The sequence below is a fragment of the Rhinichthys klamathensis genome, unplaced genomic scaffold, assembly GCF_029890125.1.
Source record: "Rhinichthys klamathensis goyatoka isolate OS25496 unplaced genomic scaffold, OSU_Roscu_1.1 h1tg000574l_1, whole genome shotgun sequence".
NCBI lineage: Eukaryota > Metazoa > Chordata > Actinopteri > Cypriniformes > Leuciscidae > Rhinichthys > Rhinichthys klamathensis.
Window position 1 is genome coordinate 395,194 of NW_026607038.1, and position 23,567 is coordinate 418,760.

The 23,567-nt window shown below is 42.3% G+C and overlaps 1 protein-coding gene across 1 annotated transcript in view; it reads right to left on the bottom strand.

The window, feature by feature from the left end:
- Positions 1-288: 288 nt before the first annotated feature.
- The window catches only part of lrig3 (leucine-rich repeats and immunoglobulin-like domains 3), a 28,123-nt gene continuing 4,844 nt past the window's right edge, over positions 289-23,567 (bottom strand). The window contains exons 2-19 of the mRNA XM_056239917.1: positions 22,459-22,530; positions 22,305-22,379; positions 15,213-15,347; positions 13,657-13,800; positions 12,761-12,904; positions 11,856-11,999; positions 9,636-9,779; positions 8,945-9,025; positions 8,270-8,341; positions 8,116-8,187; positions 7,578-7,741; positions 4,585-4,932; positions 3,415-3,696; positions 2,695-3,159; positions 2,369-2,524; positions 2,104-2,232; positions 993-1,163; positions 289-600 (exon numbers count right to left, since the gene is read on the bottom strand). Coding sequence (XP_056095892.1) covers positions 449-600; positions 993-1,163; positions 2,104-2,232; positions 2,369-2,524; positions 2,695-3,159; positions 3,415-3,696; positions 4,585-4,932; positions 7,578-7,741; positions 8,116-8,187; positions 8,270-8,341; positions 8,945-9,025; positions 9,636-9,779; positions 11,856-11,999; positions 12,761-12,904; positions 13,657-13,800; positions 15,213-15,347; positions 22,305-22,379; positions 22,459-22,530 — 2,950 coding nt within the window. The 3' untranslated portion in view covers positions 289-448. The remainder of the gene's footprint in view (positions 601-992; positions 1,164-2,103; positions 2,233-2,368; positions 2,525-2,694; positions 3,160-3,414; positions 3,697-4,584; positions 4,933-7,577; positions 7,742-8,115; positions 8,188-8,269; positions 8,342-8,944; positions 9,026-9,635; positions 9,780-11,855; positions 12,000-12,760; positions 12,905-13,656; positions 13,801-15,212; positions 15,348-22,304; positions 22,380-22,458; positions 22,531-23,567) is intronic.

Genomic DNA, 23,567 nt, shown 5'->3' on the forward strand with positions numbered 1-23,567 from the left:
ACCAAGAACGAACAATACTTCAGCATTTATTAATCTTAGTTAATATTAAATTCAACATTTACTAATACATTATTAAAATCAAAGGTTGTATTTGTTAGCATTAGTTAATGCACTGAACTAACATGAACAGCTGGATTATTATTGACTAAGATTAATAAATACTGTAACAAATGTGTTAGATCATGTTCGTTAATGCATTAACTAATGAAGCTTATTGTACAGTGTTACCGCCGTCTCCATCATCATGTCCCTTTAGAGGCTCCGTACGTTTACAGAAGACAAAAAGAGTAGGAAAAATAATTAATTTACAAAATATAGTTTTGTATAAAATGCATCTTTCTGTACAAACGTGTCATCATTTACATTCAGCCGAAGCTCTTTCTGAGGTAGAACGTGTCTAGTTTTCGCTCGTCCTGGTTGGAGGAACGTAAAGTCACATGACGTGCCGCTACGAGGCGGGAAAGTTCGTCCTGTTGTCGAAGGGCGTCTCGTACACGTCGAGGTCCGGGTGAGTGCCGGCGGGATCCGGGTGAGTGCCGGCGTATGGGTTCTCCTGAAGCACGACTCCGGGATGAGGACGCCACGCTTTCCCGAACGTTCCTGAGAACACAGGGGTCACACACACATCATTCAACAGCCAATCAACTGCTGAGGGATGAACCCAAGCCACGCCCATTTATCTAGAGACTTGCGTTCATGCGTTTCCTAGCAATCAATCCCATGATGCTTTACTGAGCGAGTGAATATCTTGTAGTCAAATATACAGAAATGTATTACATTACAGTTTGCAGTGTGTGTGTGTGTGAGTGAGAGAGAGTGAGTGTGTGTGTGTGTGAGTGAGAGTGAGTGGATGTGTGTGTGTGTGTGTGTATGTGTGAGTGAGAGTATGTTTGTGTGTGTGTGTGTCTGTGTGAGTGAGAGTATGTTTGTGTTTGTGTGTGTGTGTCTGTGTGAGTGAGAGTGATCAGTTTGCAGAAGCAGTGCTCTCTCACCCATATATGAAGCCGGGGAGCCCAGAACACACTCTCCTCGCACACACTCCTCCACACACTCTGTGTCGGCGGGCAGCATCGTTATCATGTGATCGAAGGGTTCGAGGGCGGAGCTACAGGTGTAGAACTCCCTGTTCCTGCTGAAGGATTCGCTGCAGACGAGCCTCGGGTCTGAAGAGGAGAACCACACGACTCATCAGCTCAGGGGTCATGTGACCGCGTCATGTCTCTGGGGTCATGTGAACGCATCATCTCTGGGGTCATGTCTCAGGGGTCATGTGACCGCGTCATCTCTGGGGTCATGTCTCTGGGGTCATGTGACCGCGTCATCTCTGGGGTCATGTGAACGCATCATCTCTGGGGTCATGTCTCAGGGGTCATGTGACCGCGTCATGTCTCTGGGGTCATGTGACCGCGTCATGTCTCTGGGGTCATGTCTCAGGGGTCATGTGAACGCATCATCTCTGGGGTCATGTGACCGCGTCATGTCTCAGGGGTCATGTCTCAGGGGTCATGTGACCGCGTCATCTCTGGGGTCATGTGAACGCATCATCTCTGGGGTCATGTCTCAGGGGTCATGTGACCGCGTCATCTCTGGGGTCATGTGAACGCATCATCTCTGGGGTCATGTCTCAGGGGTCATGTGACAGCGTCATCTCTGGGGTCATGTGACCGCGTCATGTCTCAGGGGTCATGTGACGGCGTCATGTCTCAGGGGTCATGTGACGGCGTCATGTCTCAGGGGTCATGTGACGGCGTCATGTCTCAGGGGTCATGTGACGGCGTCATGTCTCAGGGGTCATGTGACGGCGTCATGTCTCAGGGGTCATGTGACGGCGTCATGTCTCAGGGGTCATGTGACCGCGTCATCTCTGGGGTCATGTGACCGCGTCATGTCTCAGGGGTCATGTGACGGCGTCATGTCTCAGGGGTCATGTGAACGCATCATCTCTGGGGTCATGTGACCGCGTCATGTCTCTGGGGTCATGTTTCAGGGGTCATGTCTCATGGGTCATGTGAACGCATCATCTCTGGGGTCATGTGAACGCATCATCTCTGGGGTCATGTCTCAGGGGTCATGTCTCAGGGGTCATGTGACCGCACCGCTCACCTGTGTAGGACTCGGGAGGATCGGGGCTGTAGCGTCTCAGCATTGAACCGACCGGCCCCTGATAACGGCAGAGCATTGGGTCGATCACCTCCATGTCCGCATCACTTCCTGTGTCCAGCTGGCAGAGGCCTATGGGACGAGGAAAATCAAGTCATTTTTAGTCAATATTTCAGTTCCATCTGTAAATTTGCAGCCATTTTTTTAAACCGTAAATATCACTGATAGTTTTCACAGTGTATAAAGAGAGCGGAGGGTCAGGTCTTACTGCTCATGTCTTTGGTCGGCATGTAAAAGCCCCCGATGGAGGAGCTGATGTACTGATGGCTGTCGCTCTCAGACGCCATAAACCCGTCCTGGCGCTCCGCTAGCGTTCCCTGAGACGACAGATAGCTCGGGATATCCGCCGGCAGATTCGTCTCATCTACACACGTGAGAGAAACAGGATTATTGGCCGTACTCACATGTGTGTGTGTGAGTGAGTGAGTGAGTGAGTGCCCACTTTGGGCTTCAGAAACGCTCTTCAGAAACACTACGGGTGATGTCACACACACTACGCCCATATTATATACGGTCTCTGACTTCAGGCCTGACCTGTGTTGGTGACGCTGCAGTCCTCGTTGCGTCGGCGCGTGTGGTAAATGATCACCACCCACACGAGAGACGTCCCCACCACGCAACACACCACCGCGATGATCACGATGCCCACGGTGGTCCAGCCGTCGTCCTCAGACCCTCGTCCCGCCGGGGCCCCGATGGACACGCCCGGGTCACAGTTGGGGTTGGGAATGATGGCCAAACGCACGTTCCCACGCTCCGTTCCCAGAGGATTGGACATCTCGCACGTGTATGTTCCCGCGTCTCCCTCGGCGGCGTCCACGATGATTAGCAGCTGGTTCCCCGCGGCGAAGAAGTGCCGCTCCGTCACGACTAGCGGGCTGTCGTCTTTGGTCCAGTTGAGTCGGGGTGCCGGACTCCCGCCCGCGATACACTGCAGAACCGCGGTCTCACCCGTCGCCACCGAACGGTCCATCAGCGGGCGCAGGAACGACGGCGTTTCTGGAGGAGGAACGGGATGTTACGTAAGGGATCATGTACATCCATCCGGTTGTTATCTCAGAATAAACCCCCTTCAGGTGTGTGTGTGTGTGTGTGTGTGTGTGTTCACACACCTGAAGGGGGTTTATTCTGAGATAACAACCGGCTGGATGTACATTATCCCGCTTATTATACGCCTACTTGCCACGCAAAATATTGTTCTGAGTCTAAATATCTAAAAAAATGAAGAAAGATTAGTTGTAAAGAAAGACTAACCCAGCACAGTTAGCGTAGCGTTAGCTGAGACGGCTCCTGCGGTGTTCTGGGCCGTGCAGCTGTACACACCGATGTCTTCCGTCTTCACGTCCACCATGAAGAACACGTCGTCTCTCGGCATGACGTGCATCCGGCGCTCACGTGCCGCTGGGAAATCCGTGCCTCCATCTTTCTGCCAGGCGATCTGAGGAGACGGGTGTCCGCTAGCCGCGCACTCCAGTCGAGCCGTAGCTCCCGCGCGGATCGACAGATCCATCGGCATCTTGGTGAAGTACGGCAGCACTGCGGGGACAAAATCAGTTAGGGAAGACAAACTGAAGAATGACAACCTTCCTGTCTCACTTGAAACCAACTTAACCTGCAGTTCCTCCACTGGCCACTAGAGGCCGGCTGCAGAAGAGACTCAGTCCCATAGACCCCCATGTTAAAACGCTCAACTTTACAGCAGGAAAACACATGTTTACAGTCTGGTGCAGAAAGTGAATTTGGTCTATATCGCTAGTTTTGCTCTTCATGGCGACTGTGAGGGGGTGAATTTTTTTATAACTCATCCGTTTAAATTATATTAAGCCTTAAAGTTGTGCATAATTAAGGGCGTGGCCACTTGAGTGACAGGTGGATTGCTGCTGATGTCACTGCTAGCCGTTTGTCTGCTGTCTGTTAGCGTCACACACACACTACGCCCATATTATATACAGTCTATGGGTGTAACCAGTTTTATCAATTTAAAGTATAAGTTCACTTCCGAATTAAAATCTCCTGATAGTTTACTCTCCCTCACGTCATCCAAGATGTTCATGTCTTTCTTTCTTCACCCTGATGACGTAATGTGTGTCGCATCACAGCTCGTGCAAGACCAGCATTAGTGGTTAAAAGTATATAAATGTTTATTTTGTTATAAATGTCCGCTGGTTTGTCTAGATCAGACTCTTATTCCTCGGCTGGATCGTGTTGAGACTTTGAAGCTGCACTGAAACTCACATCTGGACCTTCGACCCGTTGGACCCCATTGAAGACACTATATGGAGAAACCCTGGAGTGTGTTCCTCAAAAACCTTCATTTCTTTTCAACTGAAGGGGTGAGTAAACTATCAGGAGATGTTAATTCTGAAGTGAACTCCTCCTTTAAGATTTCTCTTGTTAAGAGTGCCTTTGGATTTGAAGACTTACTGTTGACGGTCAGCTTGGCTTTGCTGGAGTACGAGGAGCCGAAGTGGTTGGAGATCACGCACTGGTATTTGCCCTCGCTGGAGAAGTCCACGGTTCTCAGCTGTAGTGTGGTGGTGTACTCCGTGACCTCCGTGACCTCTGTGACCTCCGTGACCTCGCTGACCTGAGACCGCAGGTGGGCCTGGTTGTGGATCTCTGCGTCGTTCAGGACCTCGTTGTCTTTCTTCCAGGCGAAGGTCATCGGGGAGTCGCTGGAACTGGCCGCCGAACACACGAAAGTCACGTTCGTGCCTTTAATGGCGGATTGTGTCTCGGGCTGAACCGTGATCTGGGGTTTGGGGAAATCATCTGCAGCGCACAACAACACACGCATGATTTAACAGCCTGAAAACAAAGCTCCTCTTTAAAGGAGTTCACTTTCAAATGAACATTGGCCCATGATTTACTCACCCCTCAAGCCATCCTAGGTTTATATGACTTTCTTCTTTCAGACGAATACAATCGGAGTTATATAAAAAAAAAATTCTGGCTCTTCCAAGCTTTATAATGGCAGTGGATTGCAACCAACAGATTGAAGCTCAAACAAATGTTACTATCCATCATAAAAGTGCATCTATCCATCATAAAAGTGCATCTATCCATCATAATAGTGCATCTGTCCATCATAAAAGTGCCTCTATCATCATAAAAGTGCATCTATCCATCATAAAAGTGCATCTATTCATGATAAAAGTGCATCTATCCATCATAAAAGTGCATCTATCATCATAAAAGTGCATCTATCCATGATAAAAGTGCATCTATCCATCATAAAAGTGCATCTATCCATGATAAAAGTTCATCTATCCATGATAAAAGTGCATCTATCCATCATAAAAGTGCATCTATTCATGATAAAAGTGCATCTATCCATGATAAAATTGCATCTATCCATGATAAAAGTGCATCTATCCATCATAAAAGTGCATCTATCCATCATAAAAGTGCATCTATCCATGATAAAAGTGCATCTATCCATGATAAAAGTGCATCTATCCATGATAAAAGTGCATCTATACATCATAAAAGTGCATCTATCCATCATAAAAGTGCATCTATCCATCATAAAAGTGCATCTGTCCATGATAAAAGTGCATCTATCCATCATAAAAGTGCATCTATTCATGATAAAAGTGCATCTATCCATGATAAAATTGCATCTATCCATCATAAAAGTGCATCTATCCATCATAAAAGTGCATCTATCCATGATAAAAGTGCATCTATCCATGATAAAAGTGCATCTATCCATGATAAAAGTGCATCTATCCATGATAAAAGTGCATCTATCCATCATAAAAGTGCATCTGTCCATCATAAAAGTGCATCTATCCATCATAAAAGTGCATCTGTCCATGATAAAAGTGCATCTGTCCATCATAAAAGTGCATCTATCCATGATAAAAGTGCATCTGTCCATCATAAAAGTGCATCTGTCCATCATAAAAGTGCATCTGTCCATCATAAAAGTGCATCTGTCCATCATAAAAGTGCATCTGTCCATCATAAAAGTGCATCTGTCCATGATAAAAGTGCATCTGTCCATCATAAAAGTGCATCTGTCCATCATAAAAGTGCATCTGTCCATCATAAAAGTGCATCTGTCCATGATAAAAGTGCATCTGTCCATCATAAAAGTGCATCTGTCCATCATAAAAGTGCATCTGTCCATCATAAAAGTGCATCTGTCCATCATAAAAGTGCATCTGTCCATCATAAAAGTGCATCTGTCCATCATAAAAGTGCATCTGTCCATGATAAAAGTGCATCTGTCCATCATAAAAGTGCATCTATCCATCATAAAAGTGCATCTGTCCATCATAAAAGTGCATCTGTCCATCATAAAAGTGCATCTGTCCATGATAAAAGTGCATCTGTCCATCATAAAAGTGCATCTATCCATGATAAAAGTGCATCTGTCCATCATAAAAGTGCATCTATCCATGATAAAAGTGCATCTGTCCATGATAAAAGTGCATCTGTCCATCATAAAAGTGCATCTATCCATGATAAAAGTGCATCTGTCCATCATAAAAGTGCATCTGTCCATGATAAAAGTGCATCTGTCCATGATAAAAGTGCATCTGTCCATCATAAAAGTGCATCTGTCCATCATAAAAGTGCATCTGTCCATCATAAAAGTGCATCTATCCATCATAAAAGTGCATCTATCCATGATAAAAGTGCATCTGTCCATCATAAAAGTGCATCTATCCATCATAAATGTGCATCTGTCCATCATAAAAGTGCATCTGTCCATCATAAAAGTGCATCTATCCATCATAAAAGTGCATCTATCCATCATAAAAGTGCATCTATCCATCATAAAAGTGCATCTGTCCATCATAAAAGTGCATCTGTCCATGATAAAAGTGCATCTATCCATGATAAAAGTGCATCTATCCATCATAAAAGTGCATCTATCCATCATAAAAGTGCATCTGTCCATCATAAAAGTGCATCTATCCATGATAAAAGTGCATCTGTCCATCATAAAAGTGCATCTATCCATCATAAAAGTGCATCTGTCCATCATAAAAGTGCATCTGTCCATCATAAAAGTGCATCTGTCCATGATAAAAGTGCATCTGTCCATCATAAAAGTGCATCTGTCCATCATAAAAGTGTATTATTTTGCTTCAGAAGGCCTTTATTAACCCCTCAGAGCCTGTGGAGCACTTTTATGATGGATAGATGCACTTTAATGACGGATAGATGCACTTTTATGTGCTTTAATCTGTTGGTTGCAATCAACTGCCATTATAAAACTTGAAAGAGCCAGAATATTTTTTTAATATAACTGATTGTATTCGTCTGAAAGAAGAAAGTCATATACACCTAGGATGTCTTGAGGGGTGAGTAAATCATGGGCTAATGTTCATTTGAAAGTGAACTACTCCTTTAAGAGAAAGCCTGACTGAACTGGGTCGATCACGTGACGCTCGCCCACTCACCGCACACAAACTCGTCCTGGGCGACGGCGAATACGCTTCTGCCCTTCAGCAGATGTGGATGGGCACAGCTGGCGTTCACCAGAGGAAGAAAAGCATGTTCTGCCACCCACGGAGAAAACCACTTGAGCTGGCAGTCACACAGCAGACTAGATGTGTTCAGGAGCCTGACGGGCGACACGAACAATCACTGCAGGAACTAGAAAATGCTAGATTTCATAAATGTCATAATCATTTGTCAACACACAAGTATTCATTACTTCAGTGAGTTTCGGCATTAAATTATTACATTGTTTAAATTAATAAATTTTTAGCTAACTGTGACTTTGCATATGTACATTTCTGAAATACATTTATCTATCTAAACTGTAATGTGGACTCATGCACTTTCTGTAAAGCTGCTTTAAATGATGTGTATTGTGTAGCGCTGTGGGAATTAACACGTTCATCTTTGCGATTCATTTGAGATGTTTAACGCACTAAAAAAAAAAATACCGCAATTGACGCAGCACTTAATCGTGCCGCTGTGATTCATACGTACAGCTCCGTCAGCTTCTTCATCTGAGAGAAGGCGTTGGCCTGCAGCGACATGATGGCGTTGTTGCTCAAATCCCTGTGACGTGAGGATGGAGAACACGTTTAGGAACGAACACACATCATCCTCATCAAACATTAGTGATCTGAAAGAGACTCACAGTTGCTCCAGCTCGTCCAGGCCTGTGAAAGACTTCCTGGTGACCGATCGGATGCGGTTCCCTTGGAGGAACCTGAGGAGCAGAACAACAACTCGTTCGGTGTCCTCGGCACTGATGCTGACGTGCAGCGATCATTACAGTCAAAACTACACTTATTCACACTCCTTCAACATTTCTCACATTATCAGTTTATCCGCTATAGTTTAGGAAGTGGTGATAAATATGAGCAGAACTCAGTGGATGTTTGACTGGTTTAGTCCGTCCTTCTGTTAGACTCTCACACATGAGTTATGTTGAATATCTGTCAGCTGTTAAATTTAACTACACAATTAGATAATACCAGTTTAGCTCAACCAGTGACCAAGCAATGCTTCATGTTGTTCAGTGTGTGTGTAAAAAGAGCATTAGCAGTTACAGAAAACACACTGAAGAAAACATGATCAGCTCAAAGTGGAGGAATCATATTTGGTTTATAAATGTCACTGGTAGTCACTGGATGAAGAATATTTGTGTGTAATATGTCACAGTTTACTTTATTTTGCTCTCCTCACTTACATAATGAACTATAGAGTCCTGCACACACTAGTGAAACAAAATATAAAAAATGATATCTGGTGTCTGAATAATGTTTGGTTTGACTGTAGACTGAGATAACATGATCCTGTAAACACTCACAGCTTCCTCAGATTGTCCAGAGCAGAGAAAGGGCCGTTCATGTCCTCGATGGTCCATGAGATCTCGTTACACTTCAGATCTCTAAAGCAAGAGAAAGCAGAGCAAACCACAGTGTTAAAGTCCACACCCAGAAAACACCAGTCACTGAGCAGCCCAGGCCTTGTGTTCGAGCTAAAAATGAGCACGCAGCAAACCAGACGCTCGAAACCTGCTGACACCGGCTGGCTGCATACTAATTCATGCTAGCAATGTGCTAAAACATGCTAATTCATGGCAGTAACATGCTAAAAATGCTTGCAACATGCCATTTCATGCTAGCAATGTGCTAAAACATGCTTTAGTTGCCTTTGGCTTGCTTATTTGGGGACATTTAATATTCAACAATATTATTGATCTGCCTGCATTGACACCATTATATTATATTATGATGGAAAGATGCACTTTTATGGACTTCAAAACAGAAACACTCATTCACTGCCATTATAAAGCTTGGAAGAGCCAGGACATTTTTTAACATAACTCTGATTGTATTCGTCTGAAAGAAGAGTGTCATATACACCTAGGATGAGTTCAGGATGAGTAAATCATGGGCTAATGTTCATTTTTGGGTGAACTCTCCCTTTAATAAACTGCACTGACAGCTCATTCACTGAAAGCAGAAGTGTTGAAGTGTTCCAGGAGTCGGACTCACAGCGTCTGCAAGTTGGCGAGGCCTCGAAACGCTCCGTCGGCGATGAAACTGACGCGGTTGTTTCCGACGTGGAGCTGCTCGAGGACACTGAGTCCGACGAAACTGCCTTCCTCCAAACGGGTCAGCTGGTTCCAGTTCAGATCCCTGGCAGACACACAACAGATATATCAGTCAAGCATCCCACGGTGTGTTTGAACGTCACGAAAGAGGGAGCTGAGGTATCCCTCTTAGCCTTTAACTGAGAGTCACATGCTGTGTCTGAAACACTGGGTTTGAAACTTGATAAAACTGTATGATATTAATGTGTGTAGTATGAATGAGATTCGGACGTTCTACATCTAAAGTCTAAAAGAGCTTAAACTGGACTTTAAAAAAAGCTTAAACTAGTCTGATGTAGAATTCATCTAAAATAATTGATAATGAATATTTGTATTCTGGTGTCACTATTGTCCTGTGCATTGGGTTCCAGTCCAGTCCAAGTTACACCCACAATGTAATAGCAAATTTAGCATTTTAATCAAAAATCTTATCATGTTTCTTGGAGTAACGCAATAATATCGTATCATGAGTTTGGTATCGTGACATGAGGGTATCGTTACACCCCTAGTCTATGGATAATCTATCCAACAGAACGATGAAAGAAGACAACGCAGCCGTACACAAACACACACATGACCCCTGCGCAGGCATGATGGGGCAGAGCAGGCCCGGAGTGGGTAATCGGGAGAATTCCCGGTGGGCCGCTTCACTTTTGGGCCGGTCGAGGATTTTTATTTATTTATTTATTTTACATTTGTCACATTGTCTATCTTCTCTTAAAGGCTACACACGATCCACATTCTAACACCGCAGCGCGCAGCCTCTGCATGGGTTGTACCATGTAAGGGAATTCTCCCCTCCTCTTCCAAATAGAGTTGGTTGGGTCCATATAGCCCGTCTTTTTCAAAACGTTTTCTCAGGTAGTATAGGCTACCGATAGCTGGGCCGGCCCTACCGTTGCTGTACGCGTCAGGGAGGATGGATGGGAGGAAGAGGCCAGGACGGAGGGGCTGAAAAAGCCAGGTTAAAAAAAAGAAAGGTATTGGAGGAGGATGCTGCCAAACTTACAGATTTATTTTCAAGAGGACAAACACAAGTGGCAACAGGTAAAGAAAGATAGGCCTAGTAATGATTAGCATGTCAACCTATTCACAAGCAAAATATTAAATATAATTAAGGCGAGACACGGCAGGCAAAAACATCATTTTTTTACTGGTCAATTTTGAGATTTTGGGGTATTTGTCTTCTTTCAGACTTGTGGTAAAAAAAGTCCGAAATACACATTTAGGTCTTTATCTTACAACACTGTCTGTTTGCGTCTGTAGATTTCTCATAAATTCATCAAAAGTTGGTGATATAAATCATCCGCTGCTCCGCGATCGCTGTCTGCACCCTGTCATCACACACACCGCTAGAAAGCTCTCTATCTGCTGTACAATGCTGTCGGATACAAATATGGTCATTTCCTTTTTATCAGCAACCAATCGTGAAAGTAAAAGGGGGGGATTTAACTCTGAATGCACAATCTCATTGGCTGATGCTAAATCTTTAAAGCCCATTTTCTCAAAATGACCTTTCTCTCATACTCCAAGTCCGGAATCTCCACTTCAGTAGCACCTATATACACCACACTTTCCAGTCTTGTACTTAGTTATATTATGAAGACATTTACAGAGGGATTTGTAAATATATTATTCGTAGCCTGATTTATATAACATTTTATTCCCAAAAACATAGTGAAAATAATTTTTTTAAGGCTATTGACCGTATATTCTGATTTACAGGATAACAAAAGTAGATATCCATAAATCCCTCTGTAATTTTAAGAAAGAGCAGTATATGACGGTACATGATAAACAAAAATGTATTGTTTGTTCAGAAGTGGGTGTAGTAAAGGAGTAAATTACCACAATTTGATACCCATGCAGAAAAATTATAATGATCATGATATTTTTTGTTAACTTCTCAGCTTAAGTGAATTATTATTTAACCTTTACATTATTGTTGAACCATGGTATTAATAAAAACTACACAATAGTAAGAGCTGAACTGTTGCTTCATTTATCCAATTTCCTCCATGGAAAAAGTGGGCCGGTCTTGAGCCTGAAACTCCCGGGCTGAAAAGTGGCCCCACTCCGGCCCTGGGGCAGAGACACACACACACACACACACGTGACTCACAGCTCGGAGAGTTTCTGGCAGAACTCCCAGGCGTCGGCTCTGATGCGGATGATGGTGTTGTGCGACAGATGAAGTTTCTGCAGCGTCAGGAGCCCGTAGAGCCAGCCTTTACTCACCTCCGTCAGGTTATTGTGCTCCAGCTGTCTGCTCACACACACACACAGGTTTGTTGTGCAATATTTGTGAGGACATTCCATAGGCGTAATGGTTTTTATACTGTACAAACTGTATATTCTGTCCCCCTACACTAACCCGACCCCTAAACCTGCCCATCACACACACACACACACACACACACACACACACACACACACACACACACACACACACACACACACACACACACACTAACCCGACCCCTAAACCTACCCATCTCACTCACACACACACACACACACACACACACACACACACACACACACACACACACACACACACACACACACACACGCACACACACGCACACACACACACACACACTAACCCGACCCCTAAACCTACCCATCTCACTCACACACACACACACACACACACACACACACACGACCCCTAAACCTACCCATCTCACTCACACACACACACACACACACACACACACACACACACACACACACACACACACACACACACACACACACACACGACCCCTAAACCTACCCATCTCTCACACACACACACACACACACACCCTAAACCGCCCCATCATACACACGACCCCTAAACCTACCCATCTCTCACACACACACACACACACTAAACCGACCCCTAAACCGCCCCATCACACAGACACACACACACTAACCCGACCCCTAAACCTACCCATCACACACACACACACACACACACACACACACACACAAGCCCCTAAGCGCTGGAGTAAAGCATGAGAGCAGGACTTCACTCACAGCACTTCCATGTTGTTGAGACCCCAGAAAGCCCCGTCCATGAGGCGTGTGATGCCGTTCCTCTGGATCTTCAGCGAGCGAAGGCCGTGGAGTCCGTGAAACGCCAGACCCTCAATACGCCGAACACGGTTCCTGCTCAGCTCTCTGTCGATCACACACACACACGAGTCACATGAAATCGCACTTAAACCGATTTGGCTTCTCTGGATTATGAAATGGCGAATGCTGTGATTGTCAGTTATGTGCAGCGTGTCAGTGAAGCACGGCTCAGGAAACGCGGCTCGCTCTGAAAGCACTGCGAGTTCCAGTCGCTTATAACGTGCGTTTGAAAAAGCAACACGAGTCAAACATCTTTCCAGACATGAGACGCATTTATGAACCTCTCGTCCAACAAAGGACAACATTTAATAACACGCTTTTACTCTAAACTCACTTCATCAGGACAGCTGAGCTCGTCCTCCTGTGAGATGATGCGCTTCTCACACAGAAGACGGCAGTCGTGTGTTTATTAGTCGTGTTTCATCAGAGCGTTTCAGTCTTCTGTTTATGCAGATACAGCGATAGGGGTTTCCTGGAATGATGTGTGTTATCGTACTTATATGTGCTGTGTGTGTGACGCCCTCTGGTGTTCAGAGGGATATGTGGTGTGTGTGTGTGACGCCCTCTGGTGTTCAGAGGGATATGTGGTGTGTGTGTGTGTGTGTGTGAGACACACAGAGGTGTTGAGATGGAGCATTTTCTACTGATCAGCCGCTGCACTGACAAACTGTGCTTAAAATAATCACAGCCTTTGGCAAATCACGTGTGGCTTCATTGCGATTAATCGTGCAGCTGTAGTGTGGACTGATGGAACGAGACGTGAGCGAGTGTGTGTGTGTGTGTGTGTGTTCACTTACAGGGTCTGCAGGTGCGGGAGCGGGAAGATCTTGGGCGGGACGGAGCTCAGCCGGTTCTTGTTGAGTTTTAACACCAGCAGCGAGTTGGACAGGTTACTGAAGCAGCCGTGCTCCAGCGTGGAGATACGGTTGTTATTCATCAACCTGCAAACACACGATTCAAACACAGATTCATGACATGCAGAGATGCCGATTCACAGAAGCCGCAGTTAATGACAGCTTTAGCTATAGATAATAAACTACTTCTGTTCTCAGTCTTTTTGGAATCAGCTATATAAGAACTTAAACTAGTCTGAAAGAGCTTAGACTTGTTTTAAAAGTGCTTAACTAGTCAGCATGTTACAGTTATTCTGAAAAGAATATAAATAAGCCTAAAATAGCTTAAACTATTCTAAAAAACCTCAAACTAGACTTAAAAAAAGCTTAAACTAGTCTGAAAAGTGCTTAAACTAGTCTAAAAGTGCTTAAACTAGTCTGAAAAGTGCTTAAACTAGTCTGAAAAGTGCTTAAACTAGTCTGAAAGTGCTTAAACTAGTCTGAAAAGTGCTTAAACTAGTCTGAAAAGAATATAAATAAGCCTAAAATAGCTTAAACTATTCTAAAAAACCTCAAACTAGACTTAAAAAAAGCTTAAACTAGTCTGAAAAGTGCTTAAACTAGTCTGAAAAGTGCTTAAACTAGTCTGAAAAGTGCTTAAACTAGTCTGAAAAGTGCTTAAACTAGTCTGAAAGTGCTTAAACTAGTCTAAAAGTGCTTAAACTAGTCTGAAAAGTGCTTAAACTAGTCTGAAAAGTGCTTAAACTAGTCTGAAAGTGCTTAAACTAGTCTGAAAAGTGCTTAAACTAGTCTAAAAGTGCTTAAACTAGTCTGAAAAGTGCTTAAACTAGTCTGAAAATTGCTTAAACTAGTCTGAAAGTGCTTAAACTAGTCTGAAAAGAATATAAATGAGCCTAACATAGCTTAAACTATTCTAAAAAAGTTCAAACTAGACTTAAAAAGGTTTAAACTAGTCTGAAAGAACATAAATGAGCTAAAAGAGCTTAAACTAGCATAAAAGTGCTTAAACTAGTCTAAAATAGCTTAAACTAGTCTTAAAAGTGATTAAACTAGTCTGAAAAGAATATAAATGAGCCTAAAATAGCTTAAATTATTCTAAAAAAGCTCAAACTAGACTTAAAAAGGCTTAAACTAGTCTGAAAAGTGCTTAAACTAGTCTGAAAAGAATATAAATGAGCCTAAAATAGCTCAAACTATTCTAAAAAAGCTCAAACTAGACTTAAAAAGGCTTAAACTAGTCTGAAAGAACATAAATGAGCTAAAACAGTTTAAACTAGCATAAAAGTGCTTAAACTAGTCTAAAAGAGCTTAAACTAGCATTAAAAGTGCTTAAACTAGTATTAAAAGTGCTTAAACTAGTATTAAAAGAGCTTAATCTAGTATTAAAAGAGCTTAATCTAGTATTAAAAGAGCTTAATCTAGCATTCAGACAGTGTTGGAGCGTGAGACTCCATCAGGTTTCTGGAAACGGGTCAGCTCAGAGCAGAAAGAGGACTCACAGGTTTTTCAGAGGAAGTGGAGGAAAAGCCCCGGCCCGAACCTCCATAATATTGTTGTTGCTAAGGTCCAGTGTCTCCAGCGCGACCAGCGAACCGAGCCGATCCGTCGAGATCCTCGAAATCTTGTTGTTTGCTCTGAAAACAGAAAGAAAGGCGTTTCAGAAAGCAGATTTCAGTGTTTCTCCGGCTCAGATGTCAGAACGCCTCACAACAGCTCACAACTGCCCTTGGGTTTAGAAGAGTGTTATTTGGTTTATAAGGTAATTACTAACAAGGTATTTAAACACAAAAACACCCTGGCAATTACACGGATGATGAAGCCCATTCCCTCAGTGAAAGATTGTGATCTGATGATGGTTTGGGTCGATCATGACACTGAAGAATGCCTTCTTAAAACCTGACAAAGGGAAAAATGTTAAGGCATCAGTTACACAGCTATATAAGAACTTAAACTAGTCTGAAAGAGCTTGAACTAGTTTTAAAAAGCTTAAACTAGTCTAAAAAAGCTTAAACTAGTCTGAAAAAGCTTAAACTAGTCTGAAAAAGCTTAAGCTAGTCTGAAAAAAGCATAAACTAGTCTAAAAAAGCTTAAGCTAGTCTGAAAAAGCTTAAGCTAGTCTGAAAAAAAGCATAAACTAGTCTAAAAAAGCTTAAACTAGTCTTAAAAAAGCTTAAACAAGACTTAAAGCTTAAACTAGTCTTAAAAAAGCTTAAACAAGACTTAAAGCTTAAACTAGTCTAAAAAAAGCTTAAACTAGTCTTAAAAGTGCTTAAACTATTCTATAAGAACATAAATGAGCCTAAAAGAGCTTAAACTAGTCTAAAAAAAGCTTAAGCTAGTCTGAAAAAGAGCATAAACTAGTCTAAAAAAGCATAAATTAGTCTAAAAAAGCCTAAACTAGTCTAAAAAAGTGCTTAAACTAATCTATAAGAATGTAAATGATCCCAAGAGCTTGAACTAGTCTAAAAGAATACAAACAAGCCTACAAAAGCTTAAACTAGACTTAAAAAAGCTTAAGCTAGTCTGAAAAAAAGCATAAACTAGTCTAAAAAAGCATAAATTAGTCTAAAAAAGCCTAAACTAGTCTAAAAAAGTGCTTAAACTAATCTATAAGAATGTAAATGATCCCAAGAGCTTGAACTAGTCTAAAAGAATACAAACAAGCCTACAAAAGCTTAAACTAGACTTAAAAAAGCTTAAACTAGTCTGAAAAGAGCATGAACTAGTCTAAAAAAACGAGCACAGTGATCTGCCGAGCGAACGCCTGCTAAACTGCAGTGCAGGAGCTGTGTGTGTCAGAGACACAGAGACGCCTTTGTGTGAACACATTCCCTGCACTCGCAGGTCTAAACCTCCAGATCGGCTCTGCGTTTATGCAGGTGAAGCTGAGCGTGATGCCACATGTCATCACCAGAGAGAGGACACATGACTGGGATCCTGCAAACCTGTGCAGATAGACACACTAAATCACCACAAATACACTACCAGTCAAAGGTTTGGGATCGGTACGATTTTTAATGCTTTGCTGTTCTGAAAAACCCCCCCAAAAAACAGTAATATTGTTAAATATTATGACAATTTAATATAACGGTTTTCTATGTGAATATACAGTAAAGTGTAATTTATTCCTGTGATCAAAGCTGAATTTCCAGCATCATTACTCCAGTCTTCAGTGTCACATGATCCTTCAGAAATCACTCTAATATGAGGATCTGATGCTCAAGACACAGTTATGATTATTATCAGTGTTGGAAACAGTTGTGTATTTATATTTATTTGAAATAGAATCTTTTGTAACATTATAGATGTCTTTACTGTCACTTTTTGATCAATTTAATTCATCCTTGATGAATTAAAGTAGTGATTTCTTTTATTTATTTCAAAATATAAAATAAAAATTCTTACAGACCCAAAACTGTTGAACGCTAGTGTTTAATGTTACAAAAGCTTCTATTTCAGATAAATGCTGTTCTTTTGAACTTTATATTCATCAAAGAATCCTGAAATAAAAGTGTAAATAACAGTTTCCAACACTGATAATAATCATAACTGTGTCTTGAGCATCAGATCCTCATATTAGAGTGATTTCTGAAGGATCATGTGACACTGAAGACTGGATTGGTGAACAGAAGAGACTTCTTTTAAAAACATAAAAAATCGTACCGCTCCAGAACTTTTGACTGGTAGTGTAACTTAACCTAAAATGCATTGAACTACAATTAATTTTCTAATATATATCCTCAGTTTCTCATCTTCAGCTCAAGCCAGTGATCTAAACCTCTACGATTCCTTGTTCTTGTTTAAGAAAAGCCCACAATGAAAAGCACAAGGCACACAGAGGCATGCTGGGAACTCTGTGCTTTTGTGAAGAGGCGAAGGTGTTGAGCGAGCGAGACAGATAAAGACACGGGACGTGCCGGAGCAGATCCCTCTCGAGAGACGGACGTGTGAAGGAAGCATCCCACGGAAAACAAGGAATGCCACCCATGGGAATCTGACAAATACATCTTATTGGATGGAAAAATAAGCTTGTTTGCATTAAGATTCTCAATCCTAGTTCCTGTTTATTACCTCGCTGTAATTCCTCATGACAGAATAGCCATAAAATAACCAGACAGATCTCTCTGTGTGTGTTCAACATCTGCTGAGAGTGTGTGTGTGTGTGTGTTTGTGTCATCTACCCCTCCTCCTCAGCGTTCACACACAAACAAGCGGCTCATTGTGTCTCTCTGCCGCACAACTCAAATTTGTTCAACCAATTTTCAGCAAATAGGGTTGTTACACGCCGTTAGTTTAATCAGCGCCAGAGTCTGAGCGGGATATATATAGCCAAATCCCGATGACAAACATATCTGTGACATACATGGAAATCTTTTCCAAATAAAGTCGATTGAGAAAGCAGCGCTGCGAATGTTTGGCACGTCAGCACATTATGAGAGTTATTAGACACACGCTGAATTTCATAATACAGACACTTTCCACAGTTTGTGTGTGTGTGTGTGTGTGTGTGTGTGTGTGTGTGTGTGTGTGTGTGTGTGTGTGTGTGTGTGTGTGTGTGTGTTTCTGGCAGATGAGACTGAAGGGAAAAAGTCAAGTTGGCTGCGAGATGATCAGAGAAGAGCTCTCACACACACACACACACGGTCTGAAACACATTAACCAACTCAATTTCAACATATTTTCCTCATGTTGTAAAGATCCTGCTGCTTTACATTAATGAGCGAACGAACCGTCCTCAAACATCATCTCTGCCACTAATACACTTATTTCAGCTGGAAATTCAATGGAAAATACTTGAGATTTCCAAGTGGTCCCGATGAGTATTTGTCAGATAATCTAAAAAAAAAAAAAAAAAAAAAAAAAAAGTCTAAAAACCCTTAAAGTGCTTTACAAGAGCTTGAACCAAACAAAAAGAGTTAAAGCTAGACTAAAAGAGCTTAAAATGAGTGTAAAAAAATCCTTAAACTAGACTTCAAAATAGTCTAAAAAGCTTCACCTAGAGTAAAAGAGCTTGATCTAGTCTAAAAGAGCTTAAAGTACATTAAAAGAGCTTAAATTAGTCTAAGAACGCTGAAACTATACTTAGAAAAGCTTAAATTAGACAAAAAAAAATTGTTTTAAATAGACTGAAAGAGCTTAAACTTCAACTTAAAGTTGAATACTACACTAAACTAAACCAGCTTAGTCTAGTCTAAAAGTAACTATATTCAGTTGAGAAATTCAGTGGAATATAGTTTGTATTTTAAATTACCATTATGATCATGACTATTATTAGATAATTCAGACCATTAAATACTTTACAAACATAAGATTTATATTTACATGCATGCATTTAGCAGACGCTTTCATCCAAACGTCTCAGTGTCACTCTTTGTTTGGAACTTGATGAATATAAACCAAAAGATCTGATTATTCACAGCAAATGAATCCGTCTTACGTCACACGTCACACTTGAGCTAAAACCAGCAAAACTACAAGGCGATTAAAGCTGCACGATTTTGGAAAAATTAAGAATCACGATTTTTTTGGTTTAAATTGAGATCACGATTCTGAACAAAAAACTAAACAAAATAACATGCAATTTACTAGAGGTCCTGATGTAATGTTAATCGCTGCAGTCTATTTCAATTAATCTGAACTAATAAGTGAATGATTCAATGACTCACTCATAAATGTTTCATTACTGGATGAATCAGTGTTTTTGAACGAATCTCTTGAATGAATGAACGAATGATCATGTTTTAACAGTCACGTGTCGCCACCTACTGGAGTAACGATGTAATTGATACAATCTTTATTTGAAGCTATAAACTTTCATAGTTTTCATACTTTCATCACAAAATAAAAGTTTGTTTACATAATGTATGTGTGTGTGCTGTGTATAATTATTTTGTATATATAAATACACACACATGCATGTATATATTTGAGAAATATTTGCATACTGTATATAATTTATATTAGATATAAATCTAAATATTTTATATATTAATAGGCACATTTTTCTTAAATATATACATGTATGTGTGTATTTATACATACAAAATAATTATACACAGCACACACACACATATTACGTGTAAACAAACGATTACTCGTTGCACAACCCTAATAAACACACACAAGATCAACGTGCCTCGACTGAACGCCGCTTTGCATCGCATCTGAAACTAAAAAACACCATCTTTACTTGCTTGTGACGTGTTCTGGAGTGTAAATAAAGCCAGAGTAATATATATATACGGGTCTGGGTATCGAATAGCTCCTGCCTCTTATTCAAACACTCTCTCAGACTGAGCGTCTCTCGTGTCTGACCCGTCGGCGAGAGCACACGGCCCCGGCTCCACAGCTGGGAGCAATTCACTCGCCAACACGACAATTAATCCAACCATTCACAGGAATTTATGGCCGAGAGCAATTTAAGAGCCGTACGAAGCCAAGGCTCGTGAGTAATTAGCTGGAAAATTCGAGCGTCAGATTGAAGGACTGAACATTTTTGATTCAATTCAAAATGCATGTTTCGACACCCTAGCCACCGCTCATCTGTCTCCATCTTCAGACAAAGCTGTGTCAAGCCAACACGAGATCTGTGAGCGTCAGTGAGCGCCGCTAGACTAAACACCGGCTGAGGATGTTAATGGAGTCGGATGTTTCTGGACGACGGTGTTGTATTTAACACTCAGATGAAGCTCCACACCGGCGCCGTCACACACAGGAGACCGACAAAACCCTGCCAAACTGTGTTCTGCGTCCAAGAGGAAATACCACACACACACACTCTCACTCTCACTCTCACACACACACACACACACGCTCAGAAATTCACTCCAGACGCTCTTCACCAGGGAAATTAATGTTTCATTATGTTGCCATTTTATGTGTCACATTTTCAAGAAGATGAAATGTGCTGGAGAACCATAACTAATAACTAATATGACAATGAGGAATATTTCACAAAACCAGATTCAAACAGTTTTGGCTCGCATTAAAAACACTCTCAAAAACACCTCATGCAAATCCGACCAACAACGCTTTTTAAACCCGAACTCGCACCTGCAGAACAACCCGAACTCAAAGGTGACGTTCCTAAAGGACCACCTGTATGTATGAACACACACACACACACACACATCAGCTGATGTCAGTGTAAAATATGAAGAGGTTTTAATTTGATTTGACCTCACGTTACAGATCCAACCCGTTCAACTTTTAAGACATGCCACACAAACTCACTCATTGGTCAGTCAAACAGATAGCCCCGCCCCCAAACTTACTCATTGGACAGTCAAACAGATAGTCCCGCCCCCAAACTCACTCATCAGTCAAACAGATAGCCCCGCCCCCAAACTCACTCATTGATCAAACAGAAAGCCCTTCCCTCAAACTCACTCATTGGTCAGCCAAACAGATAGCCCCGCCCCCAAACTTACTCATTGGACAGTCAAACAGATAGCCCCGCCCCCAAACTCACTCATTGGTCAGTCAAACAGATAGCCCCGCCCCCAAACTCACTCATTGGTCAAACAGATAGTCCCACCCCCAAACTCACTCATTGATAAAACTGAAAGGCCCGCCCCCAAACTCATTCATTGATCAAACAGATAGGCCTAGTCCCACCCCCAAACTCACTCATTGGTCAGTCAAACAGATAGGCCTAGTCCCGCCCCCAAACTCACTCATTGGTCATTCAAACAGATAGTCCCACCCCCAAACTCACTCAGTGGTCAGTCAAACAGATAGCCCCGCCCCCAAACTCACTCATTGGTCAAACAGATAGTCCCACCCCCAAACTCACTCATTGATCAAACAGAAAGGCCCGCCCCCAAACTCACTCATTGATCAGTCAAACAGATAGCCCCGCCCCAAAACTCACTCATTGATCAGTCAAACAGATAGTCCCGCCCCCAAACTCACTCATTGGTCAGTCAAACAGATAGCCCCACCCCCAAACTTACTCATTGATCAGTCAAACAGATAGTCCCGCCCCCAAACTCACTCATTGGTCAGCCCCGCCCCCAAACTCACTCATTGATCAGTCAAACAGATAGCCCCGCCCCAAAACTCACTCATTGATCAGTCAAACAGATAGTCCCGCCCCCAAACTCACTCATTGGTCAAACAGATAGCCCCACCCCCAAACTCACTCATTGGTCAGCCCCGCCCCCAAACTCACTCATTGATCAGTCAAACAGATAGTCCCGCCCCAAAACTCACTCATTGATCAGTCAAACAGATAGTCCCGCCCCCAAACTCACTCATTGGTCAGTCAAACAGATAGCCCCACCCCCAAACTTACTCATTGATCAGTCAAACAGATAGTCCCACCCCCAAACTCACTCATTGGTAGGCCCCGCCCCCAAACTCACTCATTGATCAGTCAAACAGATAGCCCCGCCCCAAAACTCACTCATTGATCAGTCAAACAGATAGTCCCGCCCCCAAACTCACTCATTGGTCAGCCCCGCCCCCAAACTCACTCATTGATCAGTCAAACAGATAGCCCCGCCCCCAAACTCACTCATTGGACGAGGTGTGAGCTGTCATGTTGCTCAGACACACAGGAGTAAATCATGATAACGTCTCATACTCACAGAATCAGACAGCTGAGGTTTCCAGCCTCGGGGCCCAGATCCGGGATCGACTCGAAGTCGTTGTTGTTCAGTTTTCTGTGAACATAAAACCAAACGGTTACACATGTAGAATTCCTACGTTCAAGGAGAAAAAATACCCCAAACACACACTCACATTTCGCTGAGGTGCGGCAGGCTGGAGAACAGCGCTTCGGGAAACATGCGCAGCTTGTTATGGCTCAGATCCCTGCAAAGAAGAAAACAGCCGTCAAAGAGTTTCTGAAGAGAACGAAAATAAACCCTCGTACAGTATGACATCATCACGCCAGTTCAACTCGGCACAGCATTAATGATCCAACCGTTCAAACCTACATCGTACACAAATGCTCCTGTTAAAGCTTCATCATGGAAACACTGATGCCAATAAGAGATATGTTTGGTTCCCCAAAGAACATTTCTTAAAAAAGAACCATTTTAATTTCACTATAAAGAACCTTTTGTGCGTTGAAATCCCATGGATGTTGCATGTACTTAACATATTTTGTATTTTAAGAAAATACCATTTATAATATTCTTTAACGACACACCATCAAAGCATCCAATAAGAATTCAGCAAACCTCCACCTATTTTTATGCACATTTTGGGATATAGCATTAAAAAGACTGGATAGAAACACCAAGATGTGCATAAAATGTGTAATAATGTGCATTAAAAAAACATATGTGTTCAATTGAGGCGAATACATTTTTTATCCCATAAGACTAAACTACGATGGAAACATAAATCACTCGATGCGCAATGAAACCCTCAGCGGAGGCTGTGATTGGATAACTGGAGTAACCAGTGGACCAATGGCATCGCAGCTTCTCTAATGTTGGTTTGGTGTTTCTGAAAGGCCGGAGTCGAAGTGTGTGATCAGAGTGATTGGGTTTAATTGAGCCGTTGCAGGGAGTTTGATTGACAGGCGATCTGACCAATCATAATCCGCCATTTTTGTCCGACAAAGCCGTCAGGAGAGTTAGATTAACGTTGGAGGATTTGAACTTGAGAAACGTCTTTCCACGGTTAAAACAACATACCTTCTGATGTTCATCCATGTTTATTTGATGCTAAATGAACTAGAAGGACGAGATGATCGGTTCACGAGCGGCTTTAACTCGACACGACACATTAAACAGCCACAAAATGGTATTAATTGTTTAAATTTCTTTAAAAAAATGACCAAATTTGAAAGTTGAGACTGTGTTTCATATCAAAGGTAAGCTGGTGTGTCCTGTGTCAGT